The sequence below is a fragment of the Thunnus thynnus genome, chromosome 3 (assembly GCF_963924715.1).
Source record: "Thunnus thynnus chromosome 3, fThuThy2.1, whole genome shotgun sequence".
NCBI lineage: Eukaryota > Metazoa > Chordata > Actinopteri > Scombriformes > Scombridae > Thunnus > Thunnus thynnus.
In genome coordinates, this window is record NC_089519.1 from 36,367,934 (window position 1) to 36,380,936 (window position 13,003).

General features: G+C 37.9%; 1 protein-coding gene across 1 annotated transcript in view; it reads right to left on the reverse strand.

Annotated features, from left to right (window-relative positions):
• Positions 1–5,199: 5,199 nt before the first annotated feature.
• The window catches only part of ppp3r1b (protein phosphatase 3 (formerly 2B), regulatory s1ubunit B, alpha isoform, b), a 31,376-nt gene continuing 23,572 nt past the window's right edge, over positions 5,200–13,003 (reverse strand). Inside the window, exons 4-6 of the mRNA XM_067585665.1 lie at positions 12,243–12,302; positions 10,662–10,846; positions 5,200–8,645 (exon numbers count right to left, since the gene is read on the reverse strand). Coding sequence (XP_067441766.1) covers positions 8,598–8,645; positions 10,662–10,846; positions 12,243–12,302 — 293 coding nt within the window. The 3' untranslated portion in view covers positions 5,200–8,597. The remainder of the gene's footprint in view (positions 8,646–10,661; positions 10,847–12,242; positions 12,303–13,003) is intronic.

Here is a 13,003-nt window from a genome sequence, read left to right on the forward strand (position 1 = left end):
ATCATCATCTAGAATAATTTCCATTGGGATTTTTGTTAATTTCTTAGGGCCCAGTTTATTTATTTATTTCCAAAATTGTTGTGGGTTGTTACTTTGTAAGTGGTCCAACTCTAATGCTTGTCCTCGTCTAAATTGCCTTTTATGGTTCTGTAAACTCTTATCAAAAATAAACTGGGTTTGCCTGTATCGTTCCCTAAGTTGTCTTTTGGCCAGTGAGTCCTTTATAGTTTAGAAATTCTCTCTCTGCTTGTCTTTTATCATTCCAGTATGGCTTAGTCCTACTCATTTGCTGATATACCCCTTTCCTACGTGAAACATCAGTTTTTGTGTTCATTTCATTGAGCACTGTATCACAAAATAATCCATACCAATTATCAATATGACTTTGTGTTTTTTACACCCCTCTAATTTATTGATAAGTTCAACCAAAGCAAGGCGACACATTAGAAGAAAGAAAATATTTCTGGAAATAATCTAGATCGTCTTTTAGTTGGAGAGACCCTAGTATCAATTTCCAAAAAAGACATCTCAGATGTTCAGTCAGTGTCTCTCTGTAGGAAACTTTATGGTAACGTGTTCAATAAAACAACCTTTGGAGGTGATAATAACTGTATAAAGGCGAGTTCTTCTGCTCCTGAGTGTCCAAAAATCAATTCAGTGCTGCTCTCAAAGTGTTACTGAAAAGAAACCAAACTGATCCAGCAGATACCCCTCTCTCTCTCTCTCTCTCTCTATGTCTATGTCTCTCTCTCTCTCTATGTCTATGTCTCTCTCTCTCTCTCTCTCTGTCTATGTCTATGTCTCTCTCTTTCTCTCTGCAGGGTTTTTGTATTCATGAGCAGCTTCGTGGCTCCACCTGACACCTTCGACAACATGGCTGAAAGTGTTTACGGCGGATCCTCTTCCACCGCTGCAGCCGACACTTACCTGCAGGCGAAATGAAGTTACCTGAGAATTACTCTGAACTCTGAATGACCCCCTCCTCCCTCCTCCCTCCTCCTCCTCCCCCCCCCCACCCCACCGCCTCACCCTGCTCCATTAATTATTCCTCAGCCAATCAGAGAGCGTAGTGACGGCTGGGTGGAAGCTTTTACAGACGACATCCAGTCTGATAAGGACAGGTTTCACTTTAAGACCCGTTCAAAGCACAACAAGAACAATTTAAAAAAGTATAGAACTGGACAATGAGGAACAATATTTAAATACTTCTATATGTTTTTAAGTGTATTGAAAACAGGATTTTAAACTCTTTTTTTCCTTGTGATTTTGTAACTTCAGAGAAGTTGTTGTGTGTTTTATTTCAAATTGATTCCATTTATTATACAGAAATGACATATTAAACCTTGTCAACACATCTGCTTATGAAGTTATTAATTAATTTCACATTATGACCATGAGGGTGAGAGAAATTAAAAGATTTTAAACAGAAAATAGTATAAAAATAATATTTTTTGACTTTAGGGTCAGGGTTAGGGTCAGGGTTAGGGTTAGGGTTAGGGTCAGGGTTAGGGTCAGGGTTAGGGTTAGGGTCAGGGTTAGGGTTAGGGTTAGGGTCAGGGTTAGGGTCAGGGTCAGGGTTAGGGTTAGGGTTATGGTCAGGGTTAGGGTCAGGGTTAGGGTCAGGGTCAGGGTTAGGGTTAGGGTTATGGTCAGGGTTATGGTCAGGGTTAGGGTCAGGGTTAGGGTCAGGGTTAGGGTCAGGGTTAGGGTTAGGGTCAGGGTTAGGGTTAGGGTTAGGGTCAGGGTTAGGGTCAGGGTCAGGGTTAGGGTTAGGGTTATGGTCAGGGTTAGGGTCAGGGTTAGGGTCAGGGTTAGGGTCAGGGTCAGGGTTAGGGTTAGGGTTAGGGTCAGGGTTAGGGTCAGGGTTAGGGTTAGGGTTAGGGTCAGAGTATTTGGGGAAGAAAAAACTCCTACAATCCTACATATTATAACTTTTTAAAGTGCCAAGTCAGATAAACTTAGGATGTTGGCATGAACGTTATTTACAAAGCAGAAACTCATAATTTCCATAACTCTGATTTGTCATGAACGCATCATCAGCTGCAAGCAAAAGAAAAAAAATGTTTCATGAGGTTTTTTTTGGATTGAAATAGAAAATTTGTCTAATTTCAGTCCATTTATATTTGACCTTTAAAACTTTTGCTGGCAAAACAAATTCTGTTAACAGTTTTAGTCTCAAATAGTTTCTTCAAGCTGTTTTTTTTTTTGTTTTGCTTGCAGTGAAATATGTTTTGAATTCTTTGCCAAAGGTTTGCTCAAATATGTTGTATTTGACTGCACTATAAGGACACAATAAAGCAAGAAGCCAAAGTCCTTAAATGTCTAACCAAAAGCAGACGTACAAGAAGTTTGCTAAATAAATTACAGTCTTAAAATGAAAAAAAAAGATTTAAATCACAGACTTTCTGATCATAAAACAGGTGAAAAACACGTAAAATTTGATTCCAGCTTTCAATACTGAACGGTTTTGGATTCTCGGTGCTTCAGACGCAGTTTGTTTGATACAAAAAGTAGAAATGATATTATTCCTGTAAGAACTGATGTAAACTCTTTGTCTTCACGGTTCTTTTTCCTCCATCTGTGTCTTCTTGTTTTGTTCAGTCAGCTGTAACCTTGTAAGAAAAAACTGTGTCGCTCTTCTATAAACCTGATACACGAGCCGCTCTTTGTTCCTTCACGCTGCAGCTCGGCCAAAGAATGAAGTTTCTCTGTTTGTGCTCAGGATGCTGTGTGAAAATCCATATTTCTAGGAACTGTGTGTGTGTTTTTTTTTAAATGTAGTTTTAGTCATTACGGCGTTGGGTTATTTAGAGCCAGAGAGACATTTTAGGAGTTGGCTCTGCAGGCTTTCATGTTGGCCCCGTGTGAAAATAAATCTGGAGAGTCGCTGGAGTCCAAATCACAAACAGATGAGCGGGTTCTGCGAGGAGCAGCGGGTTCGGGGGGTTTTGCTGTGTGCAGCCGAGGGAGTATGAATGAGACTTTTAATTGGCAGTGACGGCAACAACTGGCCTCGTTCTCCTGCAGCTCAATTAGGAGCATTCAGGCAACACTTGACACTTTATCTGAGGGAGGAACCGGGGACACATCCTGACCTGTAAATCAGGTGATCTGCTGCTGCGTCAACACTAGATCCAGAATAGAACAGTTAAAATGTCACAATATGCATCACGGAGCTGAGAAATGGATCTTAATCAACTACACATGAAATAATCGGTCAATTAATCGATTTGTCTGTTATGATAATCATTTTAAAATAAATGCCTAACAGTTTCTGAAGTGTGAGGGTTTGTCACATGTTGCATCAATTAGTCGATTAATTGATCCACAGAAATAATCGTAATTTTTTTGTATCCGCCTGTCATTTTTTAAATAAATACACTAAAAATCTTACGGTATCTGCTTCTCAAATTTTGATTTTTTTGGTTTTCTTTGTCTTGAGTGATGTTAAACTGACTGTTGGTCAATTTTCACTATTTTCTGGCGTTTTTTTTTTAGACAGAACGATTGATTGAAAAACTACCTGCCTACATGTGGAAGTAAACTGATTATGATTGTGTTTGGGGGAGTTGGTTACACAAAATAAGCATTTAACAGAATCCTGCACTGACTGATCAATGAACGCTTGTAACATTTGTGGACTCATGATGGACTTTTTTTTAAAAACAGTATCAAAATTGATGCAGATATCACCTTTCTTATTCCACACATTTTTCTACACCTGCATTACCCACAATGCAATGCCACTGGATTCACTCAACTGTACGGATTAGGAGGTGTAATACTGGTGGCTTTCACCGAAGGTTTGTAAATTTTGAACTGTTTTACACGAGGAACCACAGAAAACAACTGGTGAGTTAAAACATGATGTCACACTGACGCCTGCTGGACGGAAACAGAACTGCAGAGTGATTATTATATCGGCGGCAGGAACATTTACTCAAGTACCGTATTTAAGTACAGTTTTGAGGTACTTGTACTTTACTTGAGTATTTCCATGTGATGCTACTTTCTACATTTCAGAGGGAAATATTGTACTTTCTACTCCACTACATTTATTTGACAGCTTTAGTTACTTTTCAGATGAAGATTTGACACAATGGATAATATAACAAGCTTTTAAAATACAACACATTGTTAAAGATGAAACCAGTGGTTTCCAACCTTTTTGTCTTTTGACGTCTTACAAAAAGCAGTGTGTAGTCGGGGTCACATTTCACATGTCTATGAGTTGTTAACAGCTCCACCAAATAGTGATTTTTCCCTCTAAACTTCTCACATGCTTTCATTTCAATAAATGTTCAAATGATCCAATATTTCAGCAAAAATCAAAGATTAGAGAAAAAGTCCAAAAACTGAAAACAGATTTGTGTATCAGAACTTTGTTTTTTCTTCTTTCCTCTCCCATTAATCATCTCACCACCCCTCAGATTTATCTGCTGACCCTTTGGAGGGGCCCGACCCCTAGGTTGGGAACCACTGGACTAAACTAGCTAACTGTATATAAAGTAGTGTAAACTAGCTCCACCTCCAGCAGCTACAACAGTAACATGCTGCTCTAACACTGATGCTTCACTATTAATAATCTAATGATGTCATATATAATAATATATCAGTCAGAGGGACCAAACCACTACTTTTACTGCAATACTTTAACTACATCAAGCTCATAATACTTATGTACTTTTACTGCAATACTTTAACTACATCAAGCTCATAATACTTATGTACTTTTACTGCAATACTTTAACGACATCAAGCTCATAATACTTATGTACTTTTACTTAAGTGGGATTTTTCATGCAGGACTTTTACTTGTAATGGAGTAATTCTACATCGCTGTATTAGTACTTTTACTGCAGTAAAGGATCTGAGTATTTCTTCCTTCTCTGTATGTAATGCTGGTGTTTGTTGTATTGGAGCCAAAAATGGAAACACTAAGAATTTTCAGCCATCAACGTTTTTCTTTCCCCTCAATCATTTGTTTGCAGAAATAATATCACAATCATGTAAGAATCAGTACATAAAACATGAAAATCTATAAACTGCTGCCAAGATACAAATCCTTCAATGTTTAAAGCTCATTTAATCTTCAGCTGTAACGTTAAAGTATTTGTATTTGTGTAAACTTGCAAAAACGGTGAAAATCAACCACATTTAAGTTCAAATCCTGCAACATTTAGAAACAACACTCGCTGCTTCTTTAACAACTTTCAGTTTATTTTTCATGTATGAGGTTTCAGTGATGCAGCAAAGATGGAAAACAGGAGTAAAAATATCTAAGACTGAATCCACCGACGTCCCTTTAAAACCAACAGAGAAGATTTCAGCTCTGATCTGATATTAAATGAGCAGGAAGCTTCGACACCAACTGATTAAAACAAATATCTGTACAAACAGAGTGACGGAAAAACAAATCAAGAATTTATACCAAAACAGAGCATGTGGTGGTTGGAAAAAAAACAAAAAAACCCCAATAGATTATAGTTTATACATGATCCTTTTATTGGCAACATCCATGTGTTTGAAATGTTCGTGTCATATTTATCACCACTATTATTATTATTATCATTATTATTATTATTATTATTCATATGTAAACACAACACGGTCTCACTGAATTTCATGAAATGAGCCAAAAACTCTGAAATGCAAAATGAAAATTAAATACAGGACGAATTATGTTCAATGTACATTCTTTTTTTTTTTTTATCATCATGAGCTACATTATCTGACAATAACACAACATTTTACACGTTCATAATGTATTAATGTGAAACCATTTCAACTAATATCTAAATAAAATCTATTGCAATTAGCTACTTTCCCATAATATAACTATTAAACATGCACTATATACTGTAGACTAAACATTTTATCTTGTTGTATATTTAAGAATACAGAATAATATATATTCAGTGTGCAAACTTAACCAGTGAAACCATCACAAACTCTTGGAGAAATTATTCCCGTCATGTTTCATGCAGAGCAAAATTTTTTTTTTTTTTTTTTTTTGCATTTAAAAGACATTTGCTCATTTCATAAAATTTTGTGAGACCAGGGGCCAGATGTATAAACACTACGTACATACAAAATTCATGCAAAAAAAATCACGTCCCACACATACAGAAGTTTTTTTTTAATTTACAGAAACGTTTTGCACCTCAGATATACGTCAGACATAAACATGCGTTTTGGTTTTTTTGGTTTTTTTTAAAAGTTTTATTAAGCATATTTTCTTCACTGAGTGCGTTTTTTTGTTGTTTTTTTTTAAAAGAAATTCAAGTTCTGTAAATCCCAAAGAAACCTTAACTCAAAAGATTTTTTTTATCCTGTTAAATATTCTACTTTTGGTTTTTTCAATAATTTTCCATTCATGTGCTTCTTATTTTTATGTTACGAGTGCTATAATCTGTGAACGATTACCGATCACTTTTTTCTGATATTAGTCGATGGACGGATGAGTTTACAGCTGCATGTGTGATGAATTAAAAGAATTATTGACACTATATATGTGCTGTAACTGGCTGCTGCAGCTGAATTGCACCCACAGGAGCGAAGGTGTTTATTGGCCAACAGGTGATTAAAAAGGTGTGTCTGCATCTGCATTTATAGCTAACAGTGGAAATCAGGCTCCTGTTAAATGCACTCAGTTTCCCAAAAAAAAAAAAAAAAAAAAAAGAGTGAGATTTATAAAACAGAACCACACATGAGATTTATAAATCTGGCCCTGGCCTTGTAAACCCGAACAGCTTTAAGATTGAAAACCTGATCTACATGCAAAGAGGAGCAGGCAGAAGAAAGAGAGGAGAGAGAGAGGAAGAGAGGAGAGAGAGAGAGACGCCTCCACGTCATGCAAACACATCACGAGACTTCAAGGAAAAAAGTCTTTTTGTCTTTTTGCAGCGCGCCAGTTCAAGAAAAACAACAAAAAAAAAGAAAAAACAACTGTTGGGTTCCAGCAGTCGTCCTGCAAAGTCTGACAAACATTTTAAAAGTTTCTTCACCTCCTCGTCTGTGTTTAAACTGCTGCTTCTCAAAGCAAAGCTGGAGCAAAAACAAAAAAAAAGATGTCCGAAAACAGGAGAAAAAGAGCATCTTCACTACAGAACATAAACTGTGTGTGGTTTAAAAATGGTTTACAGTCAGCCTCTGCAAATTCTGCTGTACGTACCTCTACAAAATCTTAAAACAACAGCAATTATGTACTTTTTTTTTTTTTTTTTAATTTTTATTTTTACAGATCTATCAAAACCTAAAGCGTTTAAACCAAAGTCTCTCTTGCGCGTTTGCCTGCAGCTGCGTTCAGAAGTCCAGTCGCGACAGATCAGTGGCTCAAGCAAACCTGTAAAATACTCATTCCTGGACGTTTTAACTACTTTAAAATTTTCTTCAAATATACAGAAAAAAAAACAAAAACGTAAAAACCGCCGGCGTGTTTTTCTTGGCTGAATTACAAAGCCGGCAGGTCAGATCTAAATAATTCCATAAAGCTGAGATATGAGAAAACTTTTTCACAAGAAACAAAACAAAACAACTTTCCTCTGCGAGTTAATCTACAAACGTTTGTCTGAAGCAGATTTAATAAATTTCTCTCTTACAAGCAGCAGCAGCTCGTCACTGTTGGTATGTCAGTACACAACGTTCACGTCATGATGATTTACATTTTTTACGACTTTTAAAAAGTGTCAACGTCTGACTTTTAATCGCTTTTTTTACACCAAGTATTCTTAATAAGACGACCGTGCATTAAGAAGCAAACAAACAGATGTTTCACGTCAGCCAGAGTCATGATATTCAAGGTAATTCAATTCAAATTTAACGCATAATTGCAATAAAACAACTTGTCAACTCTCATAAAGTCATAAAATCTTTCTCCTCACATGACGTGAACGCAGCAGTAAAAACACGTAGTGCACAATCTTCCCCCTTTTTGTTTAAAATTTACTTTAAAAATCAAGCTGTTAATTAAGTTTACATGATGCAATACTCCGGTAAAATAAATGCAATTATAAATACAGCAAAAGCGCCTCTGAAAATAAAGAGGCTTTTTCACGCAGATTTGACCTGTAATTCGACAACATATTCTTGTTGGCACATGCTCTGTAACATCACATCAAACTACACTCGTCCGCTAAAAGTTTACGTTCTTTTTAAGATTCTTTGATTCTCAAAAACACCAAAAATAAATATAAAAAACCCACATACCTTGAAAAACCAGTAAAACATACAGTACACACACGCGCACGCACACACACACACACACACACACACACACGCACAAACAAACACACACACACACACGCTCCACCTTTCCTCCACCAAACTGAAACGCTCGCTCTGCGTTAAAAAGCCGTCCGTCAGCTTTTAAAGTGCGACGCCAAGTCACTGAGAGTTCAATAATACTTGGTTAAAAGTTTGGCTTCAGGCGGGGAGGCGGGTGAGGAGGCGTGATTTTTTTGTTTTTTTTTCTTCTTCTTTTTTTTTGTTTTTTTTTTTGTTTTTTTTCTCACTGAGCTGTTTTGCTGGACGACGTCTTCAAGCAGATCTTCAGTAAAATGGCGGAGGAGGGAAAAAAAAAAAATAGTGCGAGGGTGTCACACGTCCACCACCATCTTTTTGTGAATGTCTAATCCACCGACGACCTGCAGGAGACGACAGGAAATGAGGTCACACATCGTTTATTCACATTTCTGTCATTTAAATCTTAATGAGAGTGACGACAAGATTAAAAGCTACTAATCAATGTTTTCTAAATGTCTTAAAACAACAATCAGGAGCCCAAATGAACATTAAAGCTGTTTTTCTTGCTGTAATCATTCCTCCTGTTCATACTGACCATCAGAAGATCCCTTCATAATGACCTTACAATGGAAGTGATGGAGGACAAAATCCACAGTCCTCCTTCTGTGCAAAAACGTATTTAAAAGTTTATCTGAAGCTAATATGAAGCTTCAGCGTCCAAATGAGTCAAATCAAGTAGATATCTTTCAACGTTACAGCTTTTTATCTTTATTCATCTCTCTGTTATTTGACTTTTAATCTAGTGCCACCAGACATATGTGGGAACACCCTAACGCCCTAACCCTGACGCCCTAACCCTGACGCCCTAACCCTGACGCCCTAACCCTAACACCCTAACCCTGACGCCCTAACCCTAACACCCTAACTCTAACACCCTAACCCTAACACCCTAACCCTGACGCCCTAACCCTAACACCCTAACTCTAACACCCTAACCCTAACACCCTAACCCTGACGCCCTAACCCTAACACCCTAACCCTGACGCCCTAACCCTAACACCCTAACTCTAACACCCTAACCCCCTAACCTTGACGCCCTAACCCTAACACCCTAACCCTGACGCCCTAACCCTGACGCCCTAACCCTAACACCCTAACTCTAACACCCTAACCCTAACACCCTAACTCTAACACCCTAACCCTAACACCCTAACCCTGACACCCTAACCCTGACACCCTAACCCTGACGCCCTAACCCTAACGCCCTAACCCTAACACCCTAACTCTAACACCCTAACCCTGACGCCCTAACCCTAACACCCTAACCCTGACACCCTAACCCTGACGCCCTAACCCTAACGCCCTAACCCTAACACCCTAACTCTAACACCCTAACCCTGACGCCCTAACCCTAACACCCTAACCCTGACACCCTAACCCTGACGCCCTAACCCTGACGCCCTAACTCTAACACCCTAACCCTAACACCCTAACCCTAACGCCCTAACCCTGACGCCCTAACCCTAACAACCTAACCCTAACAACCTAACTCTAACACCCTAACCCTAACACCCTAACCCTGACGCCCTAACCCTAACAACCTAACTCTAACACCCTAACCCTAACACCCTAACCCTAACACCCTAACCCTAACACCCTAACCCTAAACATATGTGCATATATTGGTATCGGCAATCGGCCACAATGAGTTGGAAATATCGGCATATTGGATATCGGCAAAAAATCCAATATCGTGCATCCCTACTTTTTCCTTCCGTGGTATTGACAGAGGTATCGGGTATATTTTTACTATTAATACTAGTATTGTATCAAAGTTTAAAATTATAGTATTGTGACGACGTCAGAGAATAACGATGTCTGTTTATGACGTTGCTTCTCTTGACCTGGAACTCGCCATCTATGTTGACAAGTCCGTCGCTCCCAGTTGGCTAATTTAGATATTGAGATCTGATCACGACGTGTGTGAGTCAACATAACAAAAGGGCTCATTAGTAGCAGCTGTAAATATAAAAGGCTCACGGATCGGACGTCATTATCCAGATAAAGATCACATGTTAACACCTGGTTTAAACGGAGCCTGAGTCTTGTCATCAGAACAGCTGCTCACACTCTGCTCGTGTTTTATGCACCTGTTGCTTTTCCTACTGCAGGTGTAGACAGGAAGTAATAATAACACAATCATCAGTATGTTTCTAAGATGCATCAACATCTTCTGGTTGTGTAACAAACCCAAAGCTGCTGGTTGGACTTTAACGTCTTGTTATTCATTTGGTCTCCATCATTGTTGCTGAGTGTTTTCCATATATTACATACATATTCAGCAGACGCTCCTCTATGAGACACATTTTTCAGTGAGGATGTGATGAACAGGTGACACTGGAGGAGCTGAAGCTTACCGCACAGAACTCCTCGAAGGATATCCTGCCGTCGCCGTCTTTGTCGGCGTTGATGATGGTTTTGTCGACGATCTGCTGCAGCTGGGTATCCTTCAGGTTGTTTCCCACCATCATCTTCAGGACCTGGAAGAGTTCCCCGTTGGATATGTAGCCGTCTTTGTCCATGTCGTAGATCCTGAAGGCAACTGAGGTCCAAAAAGAGAGCAACAAGGAGGAAGATGTGAGTGTTCGTCAGGTTTCACCAATAATAAAGTTACAAATGGCAACAAAATGAATGTTAATCTGGCAAAATATGCAGCAACGTGTGATACAACTGCGTTTCTTGTTACAGCTAATTTGCACCTGTAATCCTGACAAAACTCAGGATTTAAAAGCAGATAGAAATCAAACTACAGCCTGTAGAAACATATTTCATGAATACATGTCAGAGTCCATTTTAATCATGTTTTTGGTAGGATGAACGTGTGAGTTTTCTGAAAAATCCTCATTTTGTTTCAATCTCAGCAATTAAACTTTCAAACCTAAATAATTCATTACAGCGGTTCAAACTTTTTTAAACTGTGGCACCTTCAAAGGAAATCTTTGTCATGGCACCCCGAGCCACCCGACCCCAAAATAATTTGTACACAGAAGTTTATAGCAATTGCATGTTATATTATATTATGCCTATATTGTATTATATTGGGCTATATATCAATATTAAGTTATATAAAATTGTCTCAATCTCAGAATAAAAGCAAACAGAAGCAGATTTACAGATACATAATTTTGCTAAAAATAAGCTATCATTACAATTGAATAAATTAAATAAAAAAGGTTTTGGGTGTTTTATTGGGACACGTGTTGATGTGACGAGAGACCATCAGCAGGTCTGACTGACTTTCATGTTTATCAAATATCAGATCGTCTCGTGATCAAAGACCATCAGAGATCTTCGCCTGCTGAAGTCTGTCGATTTCTAAACGGTTGAACAGCCGCTAACAAACCTACGACCCTTAAACCTTACAGCTCTGATGTTCACTTTTTTCTGACCGCTGAGATCCTGCAAAACCCCCCGAGCTGGAAAGCGCGTTGTGTTACTATGACAACCGACAACAGTGAGTTGTCATGTCAGCTGTGACAACCTGCATATAGACGGAGTTTAATATGGTGGTTTTGATATTTATCGCTTGTTCATTCATTTTTTGATATGTTTGAAACATAAACTGTAATTAATGTAAATGTCGTAGATCTTTTTCAATGTGGTGAAAGGTTATTAAAAATACACAACGGATGGAACAATATGATTAATCCTCAGGTGACTCCACTGTAGGAAACACTGATCTATTATATATAAAACACTGACGTCACTCTTTCTAAACTCAGAAGTCAGTGCAGCCTCATACTGTGATGTTGGTATGTATTATAGTATACCGCAGAATTTATAGACATTAACAGAAGAAAACCATGTTTGTTTGTATTTCTGAAAGGTTTACATGAGCACCATGAGATGTGATTCATCTACATATTTATCTCTGAGTTTAATCATCATAACAGAAACACCAGTGTTGGTAACTGGTGACCAGTATGATGGACACTTACAGCGTAACTTCTGCTCCTTGTCACCTTTGACGCTGAACTGGGAGACTCCTTCAATGAACTCTGTCAAAGAACAAAAAAAAACATCATTAACTAAAACTGCAGTTAAAATTAAACTGTTGGTACATATAAATGTAATTTTCCCAAAGATCACAGAGATGGAAAATAATATATATATATATATATTACACATTATTGTTATGTAAGTAATTACAAGACCATCAACCATCCAAACAAAGGATGACTTTGCATCTTTGAAGGATATTTTTTCTTGGATCAGGGCACATCGAGAGAAAAACAACTGGTGCAGATGGAAAAAGAGACTGAAAGTATCATAAAAGCTTCCCAAGACCACTGAAGTCCTTAAAATGACTTCATTAGAAATAAAAAGATGTACTTTTTAGGAAATGGGTAAAAGTGCTTTCTAACTTAAACAATGAAACTAATTGATTGTATTTTGCTAAAAGAAAAATTAGCACAATAAGTCTAAAAACTGCAATATGGACAACATCCAAAAACCGAACAATGTGATGACATAATACAGATTACTCTACAAACATTATTTTGCAGCATTTTATTATAATGGAAAGCTGTGAAAAGGTTTTTTGAATTAAACTAATGAGTTGAGTTGAGAGAACTGCAACTGTGACTGATGTTCAGAGAACAAAGTTCATCTTAAAGGACAAGTTCACAGTTTTTTTTTTAAGTGTGTCTTAAAACAACAGTCAGGTGTCCATATGAACAGTGAAAGAGGTTTTCCTCGC